Here is a 23,943-nt window from a genome sequence, read left to right as displayed (position 1 = left end):
AACTATATCAGCTATAAAAAGTCACAGAACCCCTAGTTTCTCCTTGAGGGATATGCATAACCTTTTTTTTTTCTTTTAATATTTATTTGGCTGTGCTGGGTCTTAGTTGAAACACAAGGGATCTTTGTTGTGGCACATGGGCTCTAGTTCCCTGACCAGGGATCGAAACCAAGCCCCCTGAATTTGGAGCGTGAAGTCTTAACCACTGAACCACATGCTACCATGAAGCACATACTGTGTTCAGTGTCATCCTCATTGGCTCTATTTCAGGGTCCTCTGCAGCTCCCAGGGATCCAAGCCACTCCAGCCTGTTACCTCCCTCCTCACTCACTCTCAATCTAGGCCCAACCCTGAGGTAGGATTTGGAGGAGCCAAGGGGGAGGAAGGGGTGGGGCATTGATGTCCTGGGCCTCTGTTAGGTGTCCAAAGTGGGCTGTCTTGTCCAGTCCCCCATGGGGGTGGAGCTTGGCAGAACCCTGAGCTGATAAGAGGAGAGGGGAGAAAATCACCATTTCTGGGGGCATCTTTGCACTAATTGGGGAATTTGGGGAGGGGCTGAGAGATCTCCCACCCAGAGAAGACTAGATTATAAACAAAATACAGCCTCCCTCCCCCATCACCCCCACCCCCATCCCACATCCTGGCAGTTTTATGAAATAAACTGATTGCAAGCAAGTGCCTACCACTGTCAGGCTGCTCCCAGAATTCTCTTTTCTTTTTGCCCCAGAGTGTGATGCTTGAGCCCAGCTCCTAAAACTGAGTGCATATGGATTCAAATTCTGGGTCTGTCATTTGATGTCTGTGTGATACTGGGAACCTGACTTACTTCAGTTTCCCCACCTGTAAAATGAGATGGGTAGTGGGGCTTCCCTGGTGGCGCAGTGGTTAAGAATCCGCCTGTCAATGCAGGGGACACGGGTTCGATCCCAGGTCCAGGATGATCCCACATGCTGCGGAGCAACTAAGCCTGTGCACCACTACTACTGAGCCCTCGTGCCACAACTACTGAAGCCCATGTGCCTAGAGCCCATGCTCCACAACAAGACAAGCCACCGCAATGAGAAGCCCGCACACCACAACAAAGAGTAGCCCCTGCTGGCCACAACTAGAGAAAGCCCACATGCAGCAACAAAGACCCAATGCAGCCAAAAATATAAATAAATAAATAAATAAATAAATAAATAAATAAATAAATAAAATCTTTTTAAAAAAATGAGATCTGTAGTTACATGTTAATCTTGTAAAATGCTTGAAACCAACTCATGGTCCTTTGAACAGTTCGTTTTCCATGTCCCTTCTGCTCCCACACCGTCCATGACTCCCATGGCCCTCCAGGTAAAACCACACCCTTTCCTGTGACCCTATGTGGCCCAACCCCCACCCACCTCCCTGGTTCCACCTCCCTGCATCTCCCTGTCACACCACCCAGCCACTCTGTAGTCTTCTTTAGTCTTCAACACACCTCGCTTGTTCTGACCTCAGGGCCTTTGCACATGTTGTTGTTCCCCACCCCACCCCCACCACAGGAGGTGCTCTTCCTTCTCCATGTGCTTTTCCCCTTGTTATCCCATACTTGTGCTCAGGTCCTGACTCAAGCACTACTTCCCCTGGGAAGTCCTCCTAGATTCTTTCAGGTCTGATTGAGACAACCCTGTTCTGTTCACAGATCTCTGTTTATCTCAAATGCAAGGACCTCCACCCACAGGCAGCAACTGAGGTCTTCCTCTATCATCACCACAACTCCAGACTCACACGTGAGGGGCTACATGTTTTTCCTCCCTTATTCCTCACCTGGGGAAACTGAGGCTCCACTGCTGGGAGGTGGCTTGGAGCAGATCCAAGCATCTCTCTGAGGCAGAATCATGTCGTCTTGGTCTCATTTAACCCAAGCAATATATTTCAAACAAAAACAGTCAGCATCAGCTCTTTCTGCTCTGGGGAAGCAAATAGGAGCCACATCTTTCTCCCAGGAGGCCTCTGCTGGTCCCCTGAAGAACGTCAATGTTCCTCCACCTGGGGCACCACCAGACCCTACCTCCCCTTCCAGCCCATCCATGACCCTTTGGGGAATCCGTGTCTGGCACTGTCTCCCCCAGCCTGGGGACTCCTTGGGACCAGGCTTAGGGGAGGTTGGCACAGAAGATTTGGCTGAGGGAGTTTGTCGAATTAATGAATGCCTCATCTGCCTGTTGAACTCTTGTGCACTCTTCAAAAGCCCAGCCTCAATGTCCCTTTTTCCAGGATACCTTCCCTGTCTCCCCACGCAGCGCTCTCACTGCCCTACTCCCGACTCCTCCAGCTCCAGGTGCACCCTCTAGCCCAGCCCTGACTCCACAGCTGGGGGGCATCGGTGGCCAGCTCTTCTTCCTGCAGACGGGGATCTCCTTGGGGATGAGGACTGAGACCTCTTGGGGGCAGAAGAAAGCTGTCAGGAAGTGTTTACTGAATTGATGAGTGAATGAATGAATGTCTGTTGCAGGGTCTGGAGTCACATATCCTGGGTTCACATCCCAGCGGGGGTGCTAGACACTGGATCTGTCCCTTGACTCTCCAACCCCCCCTTCCCATTTATTAAATGTATTTACTCAGAGCCTGTTTCCCAAGATGTTGCAAGAACGAAATGAACTGACACATAAAGCACATGGGCCCCCAGGCTCCCTCCTGTCCCAGACTGAGAGCGATTTGCACCCAAGAGCAGCGACTTTGTTCCTCTCCCGGCACCCAGAACTAGAGTGTTGTCAACACAAGTGATTAATCAGTGTTGATGAACAGGGCTGGTGAGAGGGATAGGGGAAGAAAGGCAAATATTAAAACAGCGGACATAAAAAAAAGAATGAAATAATGCCATTTGCAGTAACGTGGATGGAATTAGAGATCATCATACTAAGTGAAGTAAGGCAGAAAGAGAAAGACAAATACCATATGATACCACTTTTCTGTGGAATCTAAAATATGACATAAATGGACTTATCTACGAAACAGAAACACCTCTCACAGACATAGAGAACGGACTTGTGTTTACCAAGGGGCGGGGAGAGGGAGGGACTGGGAGTTTGGGATTAGCAGATGCAAACTACTTTATATAGAATGAATAAACAACAAGGTCCTACTATATAGCACAGGGAACTATATTCAATATCCTATAATAAACCATATTGGAAAAGGATCTGAAAAAGAATATATATACACACAACTGAGTCACTTTGCTGCACACAAGAAACTAACACAACATTGTAAATCAACTATACTTCAGTAAAATAAATTATAAACAAAACAAAAGAAAAGAGCTGAAGCCAAGTGTTGGTAGGACATGGGTGGCATTGCCTCCCTCACAGGCTACTTGAGAAGACAGCCTGACCATTTCTTACCCCATAACTCAGCCATTCCACCCCTGGGAATTCACTGGGAGAGAAAGAGTATAGTCAACAAGAGACATGTACAAACAGACTCAAAACAGCTTTACCCACAATCGTCCCGAATTGGAAACAACCCAAATGTCCACCAACAGGTAAAACAGACAAATCATGAAAAACTGGTACCCAGTGGTTATAATAAGAAAGCAAAAAACCCAAGTCTTTTCAAGGATGTGGAGGTATTGGAACCCCCGTACACGGCCAGTGGGAAGGTAAAATGTCACGGCTGCTGTGGAAAACAGTCTGGCAGTTCTTCAAAAGCTAAATATAGACTTATATGACCCAGCAATTCCAATCCCAGGTATAGACCCAAGAGAAGTGAAAGTGATGCTTAAGAAAAACACCGTATTTCACAGCAGCACTCTTCACAATAGCAAAGAGGGAGAAACAACCCAAATGTCCACCAACAGATGAATGGACAGGGATTTCCCTGGTGGTGCAGTGGTTAAGAATCAGCCTGTCAAGGCAGGGGACACGGGTTTGATCCCTGGTCCGGGAAGATCCCACGTGCCACGGAGCAACTAAGCATGTGCACCACAACTACTGAAGCCCGTGCACCTAGAGCCTGTGCTCTGCAACAGGAGAAGCCACCACAATGAGGAGCCTGTGCACCTCAACAAAGAGTAGCCCCCGCACTCTGCGCATAGCAACAAAGACTCAATGCAGCCAATAAATAAGTAAATTTATTTTTTAAAAAACAACATTTGAATAGACAAACCAAATGTGGGAGATCCACACGAAGGAATAAAGCGGTCACACATGATACAACATGGATACATCTTGAAAACATTATGCTGAGTAAAGAAAGCCAGATAGAAATGGCCACATATTGTAAGAAATGTCCAGAACAGGCAAATCCACAGGGACAGAAAGCAGAATAATGACTGCCAGTGGCTGGGAGGGAGGGGGGATGGGAATGACTGCTAATGGGTATGGGGTCTTCTTTTAAGTATTCTGGAGCTAGATACTAGTGAAGGTCATGCCACATCATGAATGTCCTAAATATTCCTTAATTATACAGTTTAAATGGTTAAAATGATAAGTAAGAGGTTCTATTTATTTTACCATAGCATAAAAAGAAAAACATGGGGACTTCCCTGGTGGTCCAGTGGTTAAGACTCCACGCTTCCAATGCAGGGGGCACAGGTTCGATCCCTGGTCAGAGAAACAAGATCCTACATGCCATGTATTGCTACCCCCCCCCAAAATTTTTTTAATAAATTAATAAAACAAACAAAAAAAGAAAAAAAATGATGCCCAGGAATACTACATAACCATGAAAAGGAACAAATGCCTGCTCTATACAACATGAAGAGTCAGAGCCAAGAGTGGACACCCTGCAATTCCATTATGTGAAGTTCAAAATCAGGTAAAACTCACCAAAGGGATGGACGTCAGAGTAGTGGTCCCCTCGAGGGAGGGGAGAATCAACTGGATGTTCCAAGGAACTGGCAGGGGCTGGGAATGTCCTAGACCATCACTTCCATCAACTTCCACTCCTGACATTCATGAACTTGGCCATGCCTATGTTAAACCTCAACAAGAATGTTAAAAAGAGACAAGAGGGAAATTCCCCAGTGGTCCAGTGGTTAGGACTCTGCACTTTCACTGCCAAAGGCACATGTTCAATCCCTGGTCAGGGAGCTAGGATCCCACAAAACATGTGGCTCAACCAAGGGGAAGAAAAAAAAAGAGGGAGAGGGAGAGAGAAAGAAAAGAATTGCCAGGGAAAGGACACAAGAGCGTCCAGCAATCCTGAAGTTCAGGGTTTTCCACTTTCCCCACAAATGCCCATCACCTAATCCCTCTGGGGCCTGATGACCTGGAAACAGGCACAGAGCTGGGTGTGGACAAAAGCAGAAGGGCAGTGATGGGGGTCTGATGCCTGGGATTTCAGAAATGGTACCCAGATGCCTCTTCATCTCTTGGGAGATGCTCCTCATGCTCCCCACACCAGGCTCCCCAGACTGGGGGACACTCTGGGAGAGGAAAACCTCAGGACTCCAAAACAATCAGAACATCAGCTCTCAGATGCCCTGTAGAGACACATCTTTGCACCTCAGGGCCTTTTAAGACCAACTAGAATGAACACTAGCAATTATAACTTACAGCCTTGGGCAGAAGGAAGAGCATAGACTTCAAGCAGAAGGTCCTGGGGTTCCAGTCCCGACCCAATCAATAAATACACAGGAGTGAATGAATTGACGGATGAATGGTGGATGAACGAGCTTTTCATCCCTATTTCACAACCCTTTGTCATGCACTTCCCAGATGCTCAGCCTTGTCTGGCAAAAGGCCAGAACCCTAGAGAAACCTCAGCCTGATGTGGTCTCCAACAATCTTCTATTCTGCTGGGGGAGACAGAACCTGACCCAGACACTCCCATTCCCATTACTGCTGAGAGTAGGAATAGAAGAAATCACAGGCATCCAGGAAACAGGGAAGGGAGCCAAGGGGGAGGCACCAGGATAGAGGAAGGATGTCAGGGCCAAAAAGAGAGAGAGAGGAAATGGAGCGCCCAAACGTTAGACATTAGACAGCATGTGGCCAGCGACTGTTACACACTGACCAGGGAGGAAGTTGGACTGAACAGATAATGAAGGGCCGTACGAGGTTGATTCTTGGCAGATCTTTTCATTTGTCTTAATTGGTTTTGTATACCTCCAAAGATGGGGAGTTCACTCCTGAAGAAGACAACCCAGCCCTTCCTGGGCATGGGCAACTGTCAAGAAGTTTGCTACAGGGCTTCCCTGGTGGCACAGTCATTAAGAATCCATCTGCCAATGCAAGGGACACAGGTTCGAGCCCTGGTCCGGAAAGATCCCACATGCCGCGAAGCAGCTAAGCCCGTGCACCACAACTACTGAGCCTGCGCTCTAGAGCCCGCGAGCCACAACTACTGAGCCCACGTGCCTAGAGCCCGTGCTCTGCAACAAGAGAAGCCACTGCAATAAGAAGTCTGCACACTGCAATGAAGAGTAGCCCCCGTTCTCTGCAACTACAGAAAGCCCACGTGCAGCAACAAAGCAATGCAGCCAATAAATAAAATAAATTTTAAAAAAGTTTGCTATAGCATGCTTTTTGAGGTAGTGGCCACCATGGGTAAAAAAAGACCAAATGCAATGTCAGTCCCTGCCACAGGCTGGATCTGGAATCAGACCCGCCTGCATTTGAATCTCTGCTCCACCTCTTATGGGCCTGGTGACATCATTTCTCCAAGCCTATTTCCTCTCCATCCCTCGGAAATGACCGTGATAACAGTGCCGAATTCATAGGATTCTTGTACGTACTCAGTTAGCTCATGGAGTAAAATGCCTGGCATATTGTAGATGCAGAGTAAGTGTAGTGCCCTGCTCCAGACCCACAGTGCTCTGGAACGTGTCTCAAATTCACATGTACTTTCCTAACGCTAAAGCTTTGCACGTGCTGTAACTTATGCCTCACATATCATTGTCCCATTAGCCACGCCTGGCAAACTCCTCCTACACATCCCTCAAAGCCCTCCAAGATACCCTTCTTTTCTCTCTTTAAGCCCTGACCTGGGGAACCGGGACCATCTAGGACCTGGTTCCTACTGGCATGCAGTAGGCGTACAGTCAGAATTTGTTGAATGAATGAATGAATGGATGGATGGATGAGAGAATGAGGGAATGAATCACTGGTTATTTGGGAGGGGTGCTCAAAGCGGAGACCCAAGACTCCGCCACCCCTTAGGTGTCCACACCCGCATCTCCCACGACCTCAAAGGGCCGGGCAGATAACGCGCGAGGAGGGCTTCCGGGCGGGGTCTTCAGCCCTTCCGGTCCGGCCCCTTTAAGGGGCGGGGGCAGCAGGGCGGGCACTCGGAGCGTCAGGGCGGCGCGAAGATGGCGGCGGCGGTTGCTGGGCCCGGGGCGGCGGAGGCCCCCAGTTCGCTGCTGCTCGTGGTGGGCGGCGAGTGCGGGTGCCCCGGGCTGCTAGCCTATGTGCTGGAAGAGCTTGAACGAGGTCGGTCCGGCCCGGGAACGCGGTGTCAGGGAGGCGGGCGCGGCGGCGCATCTCGGCCTGCGGGCCCGGGGATGGAGCGGCGGGGGGCGGGGGGCGGGGGGCGGCTGGATCCGGGGGCCCCGGGGCCCCGATCCCCTTACCGTCAGGCACAGGGCGCAGGCAGAGGCCGTGGGCGCCCGCAAAGGAAGCAGCGTTCGGATTTGGGCTGAGCTGCTCCACCTCGAGCGGGGTTGCAGACCGGAGCAGGGCCGCGGGCTCAGGCTTTGGGACCCACGCCATTGGGCAGCATGGGCAACGGCTCGGCCTCTCACCCTCCGGGCCTGCCTCGAATCCTCGGGCCTTAGCAGCCTGAGAGTCCTGGAGGGAGGAGCAGGGATGGGGAGGCTGGGCCCGGAGCCCCAGGGCCCACTTTCCGTAGCTCCATGAGGAACTGCTAATTGGGGTGTGGGCGGGTGCGGCCTGCTCAGGGGATTTGGCACCTGGGGACGTGAGTCATAGGTGCACCTGCAGGGTTCACCTGCAGCCACTTGGCACGGTGGGACCGGCGGGCGTCGCGCATCCCAAACCGTGATTGGCGGTCATTCATCCATCCCCCATCGCTCACATCAGCTGGGCCTGCAGTCCTGCCGTCCGTGGCCAGTAAAATGGAAAGGCAGCACACATCTCCGTTCGCTGGCTTGGGGAATGTCACCCCGCAGAGCATGAGGGATAGCGTGGGGACCACGGGCAGGCTCAGTCCTGCCCTCCCAGGACTAATGGGTCTGGTGGTGGGGAGGGTGTCACAGCGAGTGAGGAGATGGGTCAAGTTTTAAGCTCAGATGGTCACAGGAGTGTTCAGAGGATGCCAAGGGCTGAGAGGACCTGAAGGGTGGGGAGGCAGGGAGAAGGGCCTCTGGGCAGTGGGAACAGCTCATACAAAGGCTCAGAGATGGGAACTGTGCCTGGCAGGGCTGAGGAACAGTGAAACCAGTGGTGGGGGTGGGAGGGTGACAGAGGGGACAAGATGACAGTTTTGGAGGCAGGGACTTTCTTGCTGGTGTCCTGAGTCTTCTCCGTAAAATGCCTGAGTTACGCGTTGGGTTCCTTGATGGTGGATGCAGTGAGATCCAAAGGCGTGTTGGATGGTTCTGAATCTCCAGGCCATCACGTGCAGCGGCAGATTGAGGGGAGGGGGCTCTGGGGGCCCTCGCCAGCCATGCATTACTTACTGAAATATCCTGGGAGCTGGGGAGTCCAGCTGATTTCCTGTCTCCCCCCACCTCCGGCCACCCCACCAGGCATCCGTTCGTGGGACATTGACCCTGGCGTCTGCAGCCTTGATGAGCAGCTCAAGGTCTTCGTGTCCCGGCACTCGGCCACCTTCTCCAGCATTGTGAAAGGTAAGGCTGGGGACCCCTCCATGCCCTAGCCGCTCCCCTCTGCCTGTTCAGTGGGCAGGTGTTCTTTGAGTGCCAGCTGTATGCCAGGCCTGGGGGTCACAGATGGCTGTAAACAACAGCAGTAATAACACACCTGAGATCTACTGAGGGCAGAGCAGGGGCCGGCCCTGAGCCGGCACTCACTTCCTTGGTCATCAGCAACCCGCAAGGCAAGAACTTGTGTTACTGTCCGCATTTGACAGATGAGGCAGCGAGGTGGGGGGGAACAGGGAGACCTCCGGGGAGGGTCTTTTTGGATCAGAAGCTGTTGGGGCTGGTGTGTGGGGTGAAGGGAAGGGGGGCCCAGGCAAAGGGACAGGACATTTGGAAAGTGAGGGGCTGCCGAGCGGGACTGGAGGGTGGAGGGTGGGCCTGGTGTGGCAGGGACTGTGTCCAGTTTATGCCTGTAATTCCTGCACAGGGCCAGGTGCACAGTAGATGCACGATAGATGGGGAGCTGAGAAAGCAAAATTGAGGAGGGGGTTGGGATTCCTGAGCGAGCCCCCCATGGCCCGGCCTGTGGCTCCCTGGGGATTCTGGGGATGACCCGGGTGAATGAAGCAGCTACGGGGTGGGGCCTGGGCGTTGCTTGCAGCACCGCCCTGCCTCAGCCAGCCCGTTGACTCACCTCCAGGCTGTTGCTGGAGGGGAAGGAAGTGTCCCTCACCTCATTGTCCCAGCGGTTCCGGGTGGCTTCCTGACCCTCACCATTTGAGGGGGCTGGAAATCCCGTCGGCTTCTGTGTGACCTTGGCGGCCACTTCCCCTCTCTGTGCCTTAATTTCCCCACCTGAATGGGGCAATATCCGCACATGATAAGAAGCTTGTGATAAACTGATAAAAGGGTAACCAGCAGCGGAGGGTCCTTGCCTCTCCAGACCCAGGGCCAGATGCTTCATATTTGAAACACATCTGGGCTCTGGGGGACAGACGAGCGTTCGGATCCCCGAATCAACCCCACTCCCCTCTCTGTGGCCCTTGAGGACTCCCTGCCCTCGATTCCCTCCTTCTATGCCTCGCTCCAGCCCCACCTGCCTCTTCCTGATCCTCAGACACAGAGAGCTCAGTCCCTGCCTCAGGGCCCTTGCCCACTGCTGTGCCATTTTCCTGGTGTACCCTCCTTGGCCCTCCCTGGGCTCAGGCTCCTCGATCATAAAATGAGGGTGACAGTGGCGTCCCCCACAGGGCTGACAGCTGTGAATTGGGCCCTGCTGGCAGCGGAGGCCCTGTTGTCACCGCTGCTTCCAACGTGAGGCCTGCCAAGGCGGTTTCCTGTTCTTGCCTCATCTTGACCTGCAGCTCTACCACACGCCTGTTAATCCCCGGATGCCCCTCTGGCCGGGGGTCCTGGGAGACGGAGTCCTGGAGGGGCTCGTGGCCACCTAGGGTCACACAGTGAGGCCAGGTGTGACCCCGCCACAGCCTGACCCCCACGCCCGTGGCTCAGCCCTAAACTCACAGGGCCTGTTTCCCCCCCACAGGCCAACGGAGCCTGCACCACCGTGGAGACACCCTGGAGACGCTGGTCCTCCTGAATCCATCAGACAAATCCCTTTGTGACGAGGTAGGGAAGGGTAGGCTCCTGCGGGGAGCGGGCTGCTGGGACCGGTCCCATCCCCTGGCCTCACCTCCTGTGTCCCTGGCTTCATGCTGCCTGACATCCTCTTCCTGACACTCAGCAGCAGCGAAGCTTTCCCCGGTGACTCCAGTCTCTGTTCCCTCCTCAGAGCCGATGATGGGAGCACGTGGAATCAGAAAAGGCTGGCGTTTGGGAGGAAGGAATGGGACAGGGAAGGGCTGGAGATGGGAGGGCAGAACCCAACCGATGTTTGCATCCCGTGCGTTTCCCGGACTGCACCCTGCTAGCTGTCTGAACTGACTTCTTAATACTTCTAGCTTATGGACAGCTGAGCTTTTCTCTCAATTCCCCATGAGAAAGATGAACAAGATAGAGCCCTGGGACACCCCTCTAGAGACCCTTGTATGGGTTGATTCTCTGATCAGAAATGCCTGCTTTTGCTCCCTGAAGGGGCTGTGGAGGAGACAGAGCCAGACACAGGCCCCTCTTCCCCACGGCACCGGGGCTGGGCCAGAGGGAAAGGTGGGCTTGGGGGAGCCCAGAAAGGGTGTGCAAGGCTTCCAGGAGGAGGGGGCACTGGAGCTGGGCTTTGTAGAATGAGCAGGAGTTGGGAGCAGGGATAGGCAGTTGGGCCCAACAGGAGGCCCACAGGCTACACTCCTGGCTTCTAATTTAGTACTGGCCAGGCTGTTGTGGGGACAGGGGTGGGGTGGTTATTTATAGATTAGGGGCTGGGGAACCACCCCAAAGAGGGGTGCTGACTGTCTGACTGCACAGAATAGGTCCTGAACGCTCTCCCCCTCCCTCAGCTCCGGAACCTTCTGCTGGACCCTGCCTCTCACAAGCTGCTGGTGCTGGCCGGGCCCTGCCTGGAGGATACAGGGGAGCTGCTGCTCCAGACAGGTGGCTTCTCCCCCCGCCACTTCCTCCAGGTCCTGGAGGACAAAGAGGTAAGCTGCCCCCTCACCATCCTGCCTCTGAAGCCTGGCTTATCCCCACTGGACTGAGTGGCTCCAGTGACCTGCTGTCCCCCTGAGCATCACCCCTTCCTCCTCTGTGGAATGATGGTGGTGACGTGTGTTTCTCCCGGGCCCAGTCCCATGACCCACTACAGTGTGTGGGCCTGTAGATCAGCAGATGTCTCAGAGGCCTCAGGTGGCACCCCAGATTCTAGGTCCCATCTGGGACTGAAGTGGATGGGGTCTCTTCTGAATCCCTTAGGCTCGGTGGGGCACATAAGCAAAAAAGCTCTGGCAAACCATGTTTGGTTTGATAAGAACCAGAAGACGGGGGTGGGGAGGGGAGGGGAGTATAAAAGGCCTCTCTGGAGGATGCTGTGCTTTAGGAGAGTTGAGAACAGCAAGTGCAGAGGCCCTGGGGCAGGGAGAGTGAGCGAGGGTTGGGGGAGAGTAGGTGGTGGGCAGATGGTGATGGGCTCTCCTGGACTGTGGGGAGGGCTGGGTTTTGTCCTGAGGTGACAAGGGCAGGCAGAGGGCCCTTTAGTTTTTCCACGGGGTGAGGTGTTGCCTGGCTCCAGGTGACCCCTTAACTACTCCTTGCTCTACAGATCCAGGATCTCCTGGCCTCCACACCCCTGCCTGCAGAGCCGCCCAAGCTCACCATCACCTGCCCGACCTTCGGTGACTGGGCCCAGCTGGCACCCGAAGTGCCCGGCCTCCAGGGCGTGCTCCAGCTGCGGCTGAACCCCCCAGCACAGCTGCCAGCTTCTGAGGGCCTGCGGGAGTTCCTGGAGTACGTGGCGGAGTCGCTGGAGCCGCCATCCCCCTTTGAGCTGCTCGAGCCCCCAGCCTCCGTGGGCTTCCTCAGGCTCGCCCGGCCCTGCTGCTACATCTTCCCTGGCGGCCTCGGGGATGCCGCCTTCTTCGCCGTCAACGGCTTCACCGTGCTGGTCAACGGTGGCTCCAACCCCAAGTCGAGCTTCTGGAAGCTGGTGCGGCACCTGGACCGGGTGGACGCCGTGCTGGTGACCCACGCGGGCGCCGACAGCCTCCCAGGCCTCAACAGCCTGCTGCGCCGCAAGCTGGCGGAGCGCGATGAGGCAGCCGCGGGCGGGGACTCCGGGGATGACCGGCTGCGCAGGCTCATCTCCCCCAACCTGGGCGTCGTGTTCCTCAACGCCCGCGTGGCCGCCTCGCGCCTGGTGCGCGGCGAGGATGAGGCAGAGCTAGCCCTGAGCCTCCTGGCCCGGCTGGGCATCACCCCGCTGCCCCTGAACCGCGGGCCACTGCCGGCTGAGCCCACCGTGCTCTTCCAGAAGATGGGCGTGGGCCGGCTGGACATGTACGTGCTGCACCCACCCTCGGCCACCGCGGACCACACGCTGGCCTCTGTGTGCGCCCTGCTGGTGTGGCACCCCGCGGGCCCCTCCGAGAAGGTGGTGCGGGTGCTGTTCCCCGGCTGCACACCACCCGCCCGCCTCCTGGATGGCCTGGTCCGCCTGCAGCACTTGGGGTTCTTGCGGGAGCCTGTGGTAACTCCCCAGGACCTGGCGGGGCCTCGGCGAGCTGAGAGCAAGGAAAGCGTGGGCTCCCGGGACAGCTTGAGGAGAGAGGGCCGCGTGACGGCGCCTCCCAGGCCCACCCAGGAGCGCCCCGGGGTGGCCCGGAAGGAGCCACCGCGGGCTGAGGCCCCTCGCAGGGCTGAGAAAGAAGCCAGGCCCTCCCGGGAGGTGAAGAAGGACCCCAAGCCGAGCGCCCCTCGGGCCCAACCCCGGGAGGTGCGCCGGGCGGCCTCCGCTGTGGTCAGTGGCAAGAAGGCGGGCGCCCAGGTGGCTCCCAAGCCCCGCAGAGCCCCCAACACACCCCGCCCGGGTGTCCCGCCGGCGGAGAATGGGCCCCGCAGCCCCCCCAGCTTCCGATGCGGAGGGGCCAGCCCCCCCATGGAGGCCTGCAGCTCCCCCGCCTCCCAGCTGGTGGCCACGCCCAGCCAGGAGAGCAGCCTGGAGCTGGGGCTGAGCCCGGCTGGGGAGGAGGGCGGCAGCTTGGAGGAGAAGACCCTGGAGCTGCTGTTGGCCAGCAGCTCCCCGCAGCCGTGCACACCCTCGCCCGCCGGCGCCCACCAGGGCCCGACCGAGAGCAGCGGGCCGCTGTCACTGAGCCCGCTGCGGGCTGGGGAGCCCGGGCCGGATGCCTCCCCCACTGTGACCACGCCCTCGCTGCCCGCCGAGGTGGGCTCCCCGCACTCCACCGAGGTGGACGAGTCCCTGTCCGTCTCCTTTGAGCAGGTGCTCCCGCCGCCACCTGCCAGCGCCGGTGAAGCCGGGCTGAGCCTCCCGCTCTGTGGCCCTCGGGTGCGGCGCTCGGCCTCCCCGCACGACGTGGACCTGTGCCTGGTGTCGCCCTGTGAGTTTGAGCATCGCAAGGCCGTGCCCATGGCGCCGGCACCCGTGTCCCCTGGCAGCTCCAATGACAGTAGCGCGCGGTCCCAGGAGCGGGCGGGCGCTCCAGGGGCCGAGGAGACACCACCCACGTCCGTCAGCGAGTCCCTGCCCACCCTGTCTGACTCGGACCCCCTGCCTGCCGCCCCTGGCACTGCGGACTCAGATGAGGACACAGAGGGCTTTGGCGTCCCTCGCCGCGACCCACTGCCTGACCCCCTGAAGATCCCCCCACCCCTGCCCACTCCGCCTAGTATCTGCATGGTGGACCCAGACATGCTGCCTCCGGAGCAGGCCCGGCCAAGAGAGGGCCTCGGCCGTACCCGGAAACCCCTTACCCGCCCCAACCCTGGCACCACCGCCCCCAGAGCGATGCCAGTGACTGCTGCCAAAACCAAGGGGCTGGCCAGTGGGGACCGGGCCAGTCGGCCACTCAGCGCCCGGAGCGAGCCCAGTGACAAAGGAAGTCGGGCACCCCTGTCCAGGAAGTCCTCAGTCCCCAAGACGACCACTCGAGGTCCATCCGGTAAGTACCTGGGGGCCGGAGTCCTACAGTGGGTTCCCTGCCCAAGTCCTCCCGTTCCCTCCTTGCTGTGTGGTTTCAGCCATACCCACCACCCTCTCTGGGCCTCAGTTTTGCCTATAAAATGGAAGCTCTGGCCTGGCTCTTTAAGCGCTTGCAACTCCAGGGTGCTTGAGAAGTACCATCCGTGGAAACATAACATGAGCACATCCATCCTGGTGAATTTTCCAGTAGCCACTTTAAGCAAAAAGAAGCAGGTGAAAGGGCTTCCTAGGTGGCGCAGTGGTTAAGAATCCGCCTGCCAATGCAGAGGTCACGGGTTCGATCCCAGCTCCAGGAAGATCCCACATGCCGCGGAGCAACTAAGCCCGTGTGCCACAAAAAAAAAAAAAAAAAAAAAAAAAAAGAAGCAGGTGAAATTGATTTTGAGTATATTTTATTAAACCCATTTATGTTGGGGGTCCCAAGACCACTCCCAGGTTTGAAGACTGGGTAAGAGGACTCGGTGTGTGGTCATACTCATAAATTTATTATAACAAAAGGATACAGAGCAGGCTCAGCAAAGGGAAGGGCTTGGGGGAGGTCCTGGGGAAACCGGGCACAAGCTTCTGGAACCTTCTCCGAGTGGAGTCACGTATCACGTGCTTGATTCCCTGAGCTCAGGGCGTGACAACCCGTGTGAAGTGCCGTCTAGCAGGGAAGCTCCTTAGAGACTTGGGGCCCAGGGTTTCTATCGGGGCTGGTCGTGCAGGCAGCCTCTACCTCACATGGACACTGGAAAGGCTTCTTGGGTCCAATTCTTGGACACCAACCAGGTGCCCCACAATTCCCCTCAATTCTGACACTGTCTACCCAGAGACAGAATCACATTCCACAGGTAAAGAGCTCCGTCCCACGAGCGCCCTCCATTTCAGGTGCCCGTCACAAGTCCAAGCTGTTCATTCTGACTAACTGGCTGTCAATCGGAGGTTCGCATGACCCCCTCCTTCAGTTTGATTAATTTGCCAGAGCAGCTGACAACTCGGGAAAACCCGTTTACTCACTTGATTACCAATTTAGCATAAAAGGCTCTTCAAGGACACAAATCAACAACCAGATGAAGAGAGACATAGGGCGAGCTCCCGAGCAAGGGATCTTATGCCGTCATGGAGCTTGGGGCCCTGCGCAGTAGCACAAAGCGTTTTGGCTCCCTGATGTGGAAACTCTCTGAAAAGGGGCCAGACGGTTGTCTTTGGGGGCTTTTCTGGAGGCTTTATTCCATAGTCACGACTGACTAAATCATTGGCTGCGTTGGGTCTTCGTTGCTGCTCCTGGGCTCTTGCTAGTTACGGCAGGCGGGGGCTACTCTTCGCTGCGGTGCTCGGGCTTCTCACTGCAGTGGCCTCTCTTGTTGCGGAGCACACACTGTAGGTGCGCGGGCTTCAGTAGTTATAGCACGCAGGCTCAGTAGTTGCGGTGCGCAGCCTTAGTTGCTCCGCGGCATGTGGGATCTTCCCTGACCAGGGATCGAACCCGTGTCCCCTGCATTGGCAAGTGGATTCTCAACCACTGCGCCACCGGGGAAGTCCGAAAAAGGCGTCTTATGAGTAACAAGACACCCATTTCCCCTTTTTGGCCCTAAAGTGTTTTCTGGAACTGAGGACTAGAGACCAGATATAACAAAAGATGCCCCAGTTGCTCTTACTGATCAGAAAATTCCATGGGTTTTGGAGCTGTGAGCCAGGAACTGGGGATGAAGACCAACTGTATCTGAGAATGACCAAATGTATATATATTGCTTATAAATCACAATATTGCAGCCCACCCCCTGGTGGAATAGATCCCTTATAGCAAAACAATCATACCTATCACAGCACTTATGATACTGGTTTCATTTACATTTGAGGTCACATTTATAGAACCGATACAACAATAGTACCAACACAGGTAGGCCAGACATTTGGAGAAGCCATTGTGGGGTAGGGGTTGGTTTAAAGAAGCATCATTTTACTGCTTGTACCTTACCATCAAGTTGTGCAGAACTATTCAGCACAGAAATCAGCTGGTGATTAGCTAGATGCTGTATCCTCCTCAGGCCATCTTCCACAGGTATTACATCCTGAGGAGGCTTTAACTCAGGCTCTCAATACATTTGATCATCAATATCGGTGTTACCATTAGACTCATTTACATGTGGTAGTTGAATCTTCCCAGCTCCAAGTTTACATCATATTGAAATAGGTCACGGTAGGATTCAGTTTCATCACAGAACAAATCCGTAAGAACTACAGAGGTGTTCACTTTGCCTTCCCAATAGAATCTGCCTTTGCCCATATACCAGGTGTTATTAGGGACAGAGATCATGACAGCTGGCCACGATTCAGTTCGCTCCGGATTGCAAGGTAGCCAGGGACAAGCTCACAGGCTTGTACTGAGTGGTTTTCATTGTGTATTGTATCGCAGGGCCTACCTCCCTCCTTTGGGGAGGACACAAGTGGTATTTAGAATATTCCTATCCCTACTAACTGTGCCGTAGGGTATATTTTATTTCTAGCTTTACTGGAGGTGAGAACAGTCTGTGTAAATTATAAACGTCCCCAGAGAACTTCCATAAGCTTCGAGGGCCGAAACATTCCCACAGGCGTGTGCATCCCTGAGCCTTGGCAGCTAGGATTGAGGGCCACTGCCCCATGGCCACTTCAGCCTCTGTTTGTGTTAAAATAGTCAAGAGGCCTTGTTGGGTCGGGGTGCACGCCCCTTCCCAGCGCTGGGCTCTGGCATATCCAGTATTATTGGCTGAGCCAGCATGACCCACTTTGCTAAAACTTCATTTTCCTTCCAGGCTGGCTCCCGTCCTTTGCCGTCTACCTGGAAGCGAACTCCCCCTCACCTGCCTGTTCTAGTTAATCTTTTTCCTCTGAATGCCGCTCCTCATTAAAAGCAAATTCCACGTGTCCTAGGATACCTACTAGCACCTATTTACCCTGAGGCTCTTTCTGGCTTGTGGGCCAGTGCTCTTGAGTCCACCAGGGACGTTGCTGCCCTTGTGTACTAAATGGCCTGGGTGCAGTTAGGATGCATGTTTTGCGCCCCAAAATTTTGGGTCCCCCAGGCTAGGGTTGGATGCGTGGTAAGCACACTGAGATGCAATTTAAGTTAGTCTGGCTATGCCACGAGGCTCTGCATGGCCTGCCTTGTCTCTGATGGGGCTGTTCCCCAGAGGAATTGAGTCACCATGTGATACCCACTGCTTTAATCCCATCAGGGACCCATCGTTTTTCCCTATTTTGATTAATCATTTTCCAGCCACAAAAACAGGGTGACATGTACTTGTGCACTGCATACCCTCCCATGTTGGGCATGCTGCCGTTACATTTTGTCCATCATAACCAGGGACCTTTCTAAGCAGCTGCTCATCAAGATTTCTAATTACACAGTGATTACGTAGATCAGTCTGCTGGGAGCCATGCACCACACGGTTTGAAGTCCCAGTAGGAAGCAGTCCTCGGAAATTCCTTCCCAAATGTCATCCTTTGTAGTAGATGTAGCCTGAAAAGGAGTCAGAGGATACAGGCACATCGCTAGAATTCCGTTTAGTCTTTAACTGGTCCTGTTCGTTAATGTATCTTAGGACCAGAATGTCTCCTAGAGCGATGCCGTTCAGGTTTGCAGGCTGCTGGTCAATCTTGTCAGGTCCCAAAAGCAGGGCTGGTCTCAGCAAACTAGCTTCAGCCTGCGGGGCGTCTAGTATGCTGCTTCTTTTTTTTAAAGCAATTGCTATTTTTAATTTTATTTATTTATTTATGGGCTGAGTTGGGTCTTTGTTGCTGCACGCAGGCTTTCTCTAGTTGTGGTGAGCGGGGGCTACACTTCATTGCGATGCACGGGCTTCTCATTGTGGTGGCTTCTCTTGTTTCAGAGCATGGGCTCCAGGCACATGAGATTCAGTAGTTGTGGTGCACGGGCTCAGTAGTTGTGGTTCACAGGCTCTAGAGCTCAGGCTCAGTAGTTGTGGCGCACGGGCTTAGTTACTCCGTGGCCTGACCAGGGATTGAACCCATGTCCCCTGCTTTGGCAGGCGGACTCTTAACAACTGCGCTACTAGGGAAGCCCATCTGGTATGCTTGTGCTAAGAGATCATATTATTCTCTTGCTCTGAGCCTCTGTCCAGGTATTAATAAAATGTTGGATTTCCCTCACTGCATAGCCCACTTATTCACCACTTTACCCTCAGCTGTCATTTCTCCTCGCCGTTTGTCATTTACCCACACGTTTCTGTCCTTGGAAGGGGACATGAGTTCGGCCACTGCTGGTCCAGATTGCTGTCAGGGAACTAGGCCAGCAGGTGCTTCCCCCTCTGTCCACCCCCGCTCACATAGAGTAGTACACAGGTGCAGAACTACTGGGCTCTCGCAACTGCTGAGCAACACAGCAGCACTCACCGTCAGCCCCATCTTTGCCAGAGGGGGTGAAAGCACGTCACACCCCATCAGGCCCTTAGGAATTCTGACATGAAGGTTTAAAGGCATAGTTACAGTTTCTTGTTTAGGAATCATCCCTGCTTCTGGCCCCTACAGTTGCATCCCTGGTTATGGGACCACTGCATCAAGTAGGAAAAAACAAGTTGCTATAATGTGGGGAAGAATTACACAGTCACATCAGCATCTTCCCCCACCCCCACTTCCCCATAAGCCCCAGAGAAGTGGAGGAATCTGTCCAGTGGGAGCCCTCCCCCAGCCTCGCTCATGTTGAGTGTGAGCACACACTCGTGACGGCGTGTCAGCCAGCCTCTTAAGCCTTTATCTCCCCTGGTGGTAGACAGCGAGTGTTTCAGCCACCCAGTCCAATTTTCTATTAAACCATGACTCTGAGGACAATACACAACATATCTGATGTAAAATCTCTAGCCATTGTTGGACAATATGAGCTGCAAAGTACATCCCTTGGTCGGAAGAAATGTAACTGAGTGGCTCAGATTGTTACAGTATTTTCTGTTCCAGTCTTTTAATAGTATTTTGAGCATTTGCATCTGACCATCCGTTATGCAAACCCAGTGTGGAGTGTCTATTCCTGTCAGGGCTCATTTATAGCCTCTCCCCCCAACCCCTCCAGGGGCTACTGGCTTTGGTCCAATGTTATAAGCTTGCCAGCGTGGGTCGGGGCCTTCCCCTCCCCACCCCAGGAATTTCCCCCATAGGCGTCTGCAGTTTCTCTCTCGTTGACTGAAGTTCTTATTGGCATTTTTGTGCCTTGCAGGGTGCCAGAGGAATAGACCTCGGTTTGGCCCCCACTCTGCATTGCTGCAGCCCCCTCCCCATGCCGACTCATTCATGGGCCTCCCGCCACCCCCCGCCCCCACCAGAACGTCCACTTGGTGGTTCAGTGACCTTCCAAACCTGGAAGGGCTTCTTCTGATGGGCGTTGACATGCCCTCGTTTAGCACACCCCTCACATTCCCAGAGTGAGCTCCATAGGGTTGCGCCCCATGTAGGCATCCCTTTAAACGTCCGTGTTTCCACGGCCCATCTACCGGGCCACCTGGCCGGCCTGTGGGCTGCGGCCCAGGAATTGGTAAAAACCCAAACATAGGGGCTTTTTACCATTGCTCAATTCTTCCACCGCTGCTAGGCAAACAGCGTGCAGTTCAGCCCCCTGAGCCGATTTGTTCTTGCCGCCTTCAGAGTCTTGCCATCCCCTGGTCTTTTTTTTTTTTCTTTTTTTTCCCTGTTACATTCTTTTATTTTATTTTTATTTTTATTTATTTATTTGTTTATTTTTGAGATACACCAAGTTCAATCTTCTGTATTTATACACATATCCCCGTGTTCCCTCCCTCCCTCGACTCCCCACCACCCTCCCCGACCCAGTCATCTAAGGCATCATCCATCCTTGAGCTGAACTCCCTTTGTTATACAGCAACTTCCCACTGGCTATTTATTTTACAGTTGGTAGTATATATATGTCTATGCTACTCTCTCACTTCATCTCAGCTTCCCCTTCACCCCCCGCCCCCCCAAACCTCGAGTTCTCCAGTCCATTCTCTGCATCTGTGTCCTCATTCTTGTCACTGAGTTCATCAATACCATTTTTAGATTCCATATATATGAGGAGTTAGCATACAGTATTTGTCTTTCTCTTTCTGGCTTTACTTCACTCTGTATGACAGACTCTAGGTCTATCCACCTCATTACATATAGCTCCATCTCATTCCTTTTTATAGCTGAGTAATATTCCATTGTGTATATATGTGCCACATCTTCTTCATTCATTTGCCGATGGGCACCTAGGTTGCTTCCATGTCCTGGCTATTGTAAATAGTGCTGCAGTAAACATTATGGTACATGTTTCTTTTGGGATTATGGTTTTCTCTGGGTATATCCCCTGGTCTTAATGTGGCCCCTTTCCAAATGGGATATCATCCTTTCATCTTGAAACTGCCATCGATAAAGCAAGCACGCTTTGTGGTTCAGTGGAGAGCCATCCATTGGGCACGTCCATGTGCCGGTCGGTTCAGGCAGCTCCTCAGGTGGCTGCAAAGTCAGTGCTAGAGGAAGAGAGGCTGTGTGCTTGTGATAACAGTGGGTGCTTCCCTGCATTCCCCCGGTACGTGCTCTTGTATGAACCGTCTCAGTCTTATTATTACTCTTATTTTTCGGACTGCGTTGGGTCTTTGTTGCTGTGCGCAGGCTTTCTCTAGTTGCAGCGAGTGGGGCTACTCTTTGTTGCAGTGTGCTGGCTTCTCATTGCGGTGGCTTCTCTTGTTGTGGAGCACGGGCCCTACGCATGCAGGCTTCAGTAGCTGTGGCTCGTGGGCTCAGTAGTTGTGGCTTGTGGGCTCTAGAGCACAGGCTCAGTAGTTGTGGCGCACCGGCTTAGTTGCTCCACGGCATGTGGGATCTTCCTGGACCAGGGATTGAAGCTGTGTCCCCTGCATTGGCAGGTGGGTTCTTAGCCACTGGGCCACCAGGGAAGTCGCACGTTTCTGTTTTTTTTTTTTTTTTTTTTTTTTTTTTGACTGTTTACTAAACATTTATTCATTGGGACATTTACATAGAAGGCAACACCATGCACGACAGTAGAAACAGATGAAATGAGGAAAAATTGCCAGCGATTTGACTCACAATAAAAACAACATTAACGTTCCACTTTTCTACGTTGACTTTCTAACAAGATCAAAGTATTCTGAACAGAATTATTTTTTAAACTCACCACAAATGCATGACTATAAAAACTACTGAGATTACATTAAAAAATGGAGAGAACACATTTCAGTTGTGCTTTAAACAGAAACATTCTTCGGATAAAAAACGTTTCTGTTTTATTATGGAACACTTCTGGGCACTGCCTTCATTAGATTGTTTCTCCAGCATCACCCAAAACATTAGCGGCACCTCAGGTTTCGTGATTATCTTATGTCCATCAGTCATCGAGGCAATCTCAGTTAACACCCAATCGCAGGCTACTAATGGTCTCTCAAATGCTGTGTATGGGCAGCGGCATCTTGGAATTTTCTGGTCCAGAATCCCAGTGGTCGCTGCTGGGAGGTGCTCGTGGGCTTTTGCCAGAAGCTCCAGTCTGCAGAGTACAGTGGCAGGCGCTCCCCAGATCGTATCTGAGTGGGGGTCAGCGGGGCCCAAAGGCCCAGTTGAGAGGGCTGCTGCGGTTTGTAATTCAGACACAACCTGCTCTTGTTCGGGTCCCCAACTCAGAGCTTTCTTTCGAGTAGCCTTACAGATGCGAGCTAGCAACATCCCAGATGAAGATCCGGATCAACCCGCCGGGGAGGGGAGCGACAGCAGTTTATTTTTAGTCTCTTGTGGAATATCCCAGGCGGCCCCTGCCCAGGTTCTTCCTCACAATGTGACTGTTTGGGCAGGCTTAGGGACCCATGCTGGGTTTAGTAACCTGTCCTGGTTGGTCATACACGTCACCATTGCATTCAGATCAGTCCTAGCCTGCTGTTCGGTTTCTGCTGTCACCGTAACACCGTCAGTACAGGGTATGATTACACGGGCGACCCGCATCAAGCCCGAGTCCCTTCTGAGCAGATCACAACAGTAAGCCAGTGAGTTCAGATACCCCTGTGGCAGCTCATATTGAAGGCCAGCTGCTGCTGGCTCTTTTCTGAGACTGAGACAGAGAAGAAAGCATCTACAAGGTCAGTGACTGAGTAGCGGCCTCCTAAGCATTTTCTGCGTGGTGGAAACCATGCCCAGAACTGCTGAGCCAATGGGTGGTACCACTTGGTTTAAGCCTTGATAGTCTACAGTTCGTCTCCACGAACCTTCCGCCTTTTTCCCAGGCCACACAGGGCCGTGGTACAGCGAGTTCGTGGGTACCAGCACTCCAGCTTCTAGCATATCATGAATTTAAGTGGTCATGTCTTTTGGTCCACCAGGTGTTGTAGATTGCTCTGTGTTAGCCACCTGTGTGCGCTCGGGCATCGCCATTTACAGCTGCCTGGAGGGCGGACCTAGAGGCCTCTGCTTTATAGTGTTAGTAGGGGAGGCAGTCCCCAGTCAGACGTAACTTCCATCCCAGTAATACGCGCAGGTAAAGGAGATGTGACCACCTCACACGGAATCTGTTCACACACGCCAGTTTTCATCCAATGTTCACCTTAATCCCATTAATGCTGGCATTTGCAGTTCCTCCCAGTCTAACCTTAGCCCCCTGCTAAGACTTCCTCAACAGGTGTTGGAATCGCAGTGCTTTGGGCTCCTCTATCTAAGAGTCCTGGGAAAGTCTCCTCTCCTCTCCTGGCCCTTTTCTCTGCGCATGTGCCTATGACCTTTGTCCCCACCCAAGGGATGGGGCTGGCCTCTACTTCCGTCTTTATCTTGATTAATCTTCCTTATCACCCCCAGGGGATTCCTGGTCACGTTTCTCATTGTAGTCTTTGCCTCCTGGCTTTCAAAACTCCTCCAAACTAGGGTAAATAGTGGACTTGTTGGGGGTCTTTTAACATTGGGGGGCCACACTGGTCCACTCGATCTCTGGTAGTGCAGCATCTGTTGCCAACAGCTCGGCCTCTGTGCACCAGTGACAGATCAAACCTCAGGGAGAGAGTTTTGGGTGAAGTAAAAGAGAATAGCTTTAAAAAAAAAAAAAAAGAATAACTTTATTGCTTTGCCAAGCAAAGAGGGCACAGTGGGCTCATGCCCCTGAAAAACTGTGTCCCAACCCAGGGTGGGGATTTGGTGAGGAGTTTTATAGCAGTGGTTCAGGGACTGGTTGCTGATGAGATTCGGGTGTGTGCAGGGCCTGTACGCCTATCATCTGGTCTCAGGTAATCTCTCTCTTTTTTTAATAAATTTATTTTTTAATTTTATTTATGGGTTGTGTTGGGTCTTCGTTGCTGCACACGGGCTTTCTCTACTTGCTGCGAGCGGGGGCTGCTCTTCATTGAAGTGCGTAGGCTCCTCATTGTAGTGGCTTCTCTTGTTGCGAAGCACGGGCTCTAGGCACATGGGCTTCAATAGTTGTGGCACACAGGCTCTAGAGCACAGGCTCAGTAGTTGTGGCACACGGGCTTAGTTGCTCCGTGGCATGTGGAATCTTCCCAGAGCAGGGCTTGAACCCGTGTCCCCTGCATTGGCAGGTGGATTCTTAACCACTGCGCCACCTAGGAAGTCCTCAGATAATCTC

General features: G+C 53.5%; 1 protein-coding gene across 1 annotated transcript in view; it reads left to right on the top strand.

Annotated features, from left to right (window-relative positions):
• Positions 1 to 7,246: 7,246 nt before the first annotated feature.
• MAP1S (microtubule associated protein 1S) overlaps positions 7,247 to 23,943 on the top strand; it is a 28,347-nt gene continuing 11,650 nt past the window's right edge. The window contains exons 1-5 of the mRNA XM_057709163.1: positions 7,247 to 7,400; positions 8,678 to 8,779; positions 10,299 to 10,381; positions 11,206 to 11,346; positions 11,964 to 14,319. Coding sequence (XP_057565146.1) covers positions 7,280 to 7,400; positions 8,678 to 8,779; positions 10,299 to 10,381; positions 11,206 to 11,346; positions 11,964 to 14,319 — 2,803 coding nt within the window. The 5' untranslated portion in view covers positions 7,247 to 7,279. The remainder of the gene's footprint in view (positions 7,401 to 8,677; positions 8,780 to 10,298; positions 10,382 to 11,205; positions 11,347 to 11,963; positions 14,320 to 23,943) is intronic.

This window comes from Hippopotamus amphibius, chromosome 15, assembly GCF_030028045.1.
Source record: "Hippopotamus amphibius kiboko isolate mHipAmp2 chromosome 15, mHipAmp2.hap2, whole genome shotgun sequence".
Taxonomy (NCBI): domain Eukaryota; kingdom Metazoa; phylum Chordata; class Mammalia; order Artiodactyla; family Hippopotamidae; genus Hippopotamus; species Hippopotamus amphibius.
This window is presented reverse-complemented; position numbering and strand designations above follow the sequence as displayed.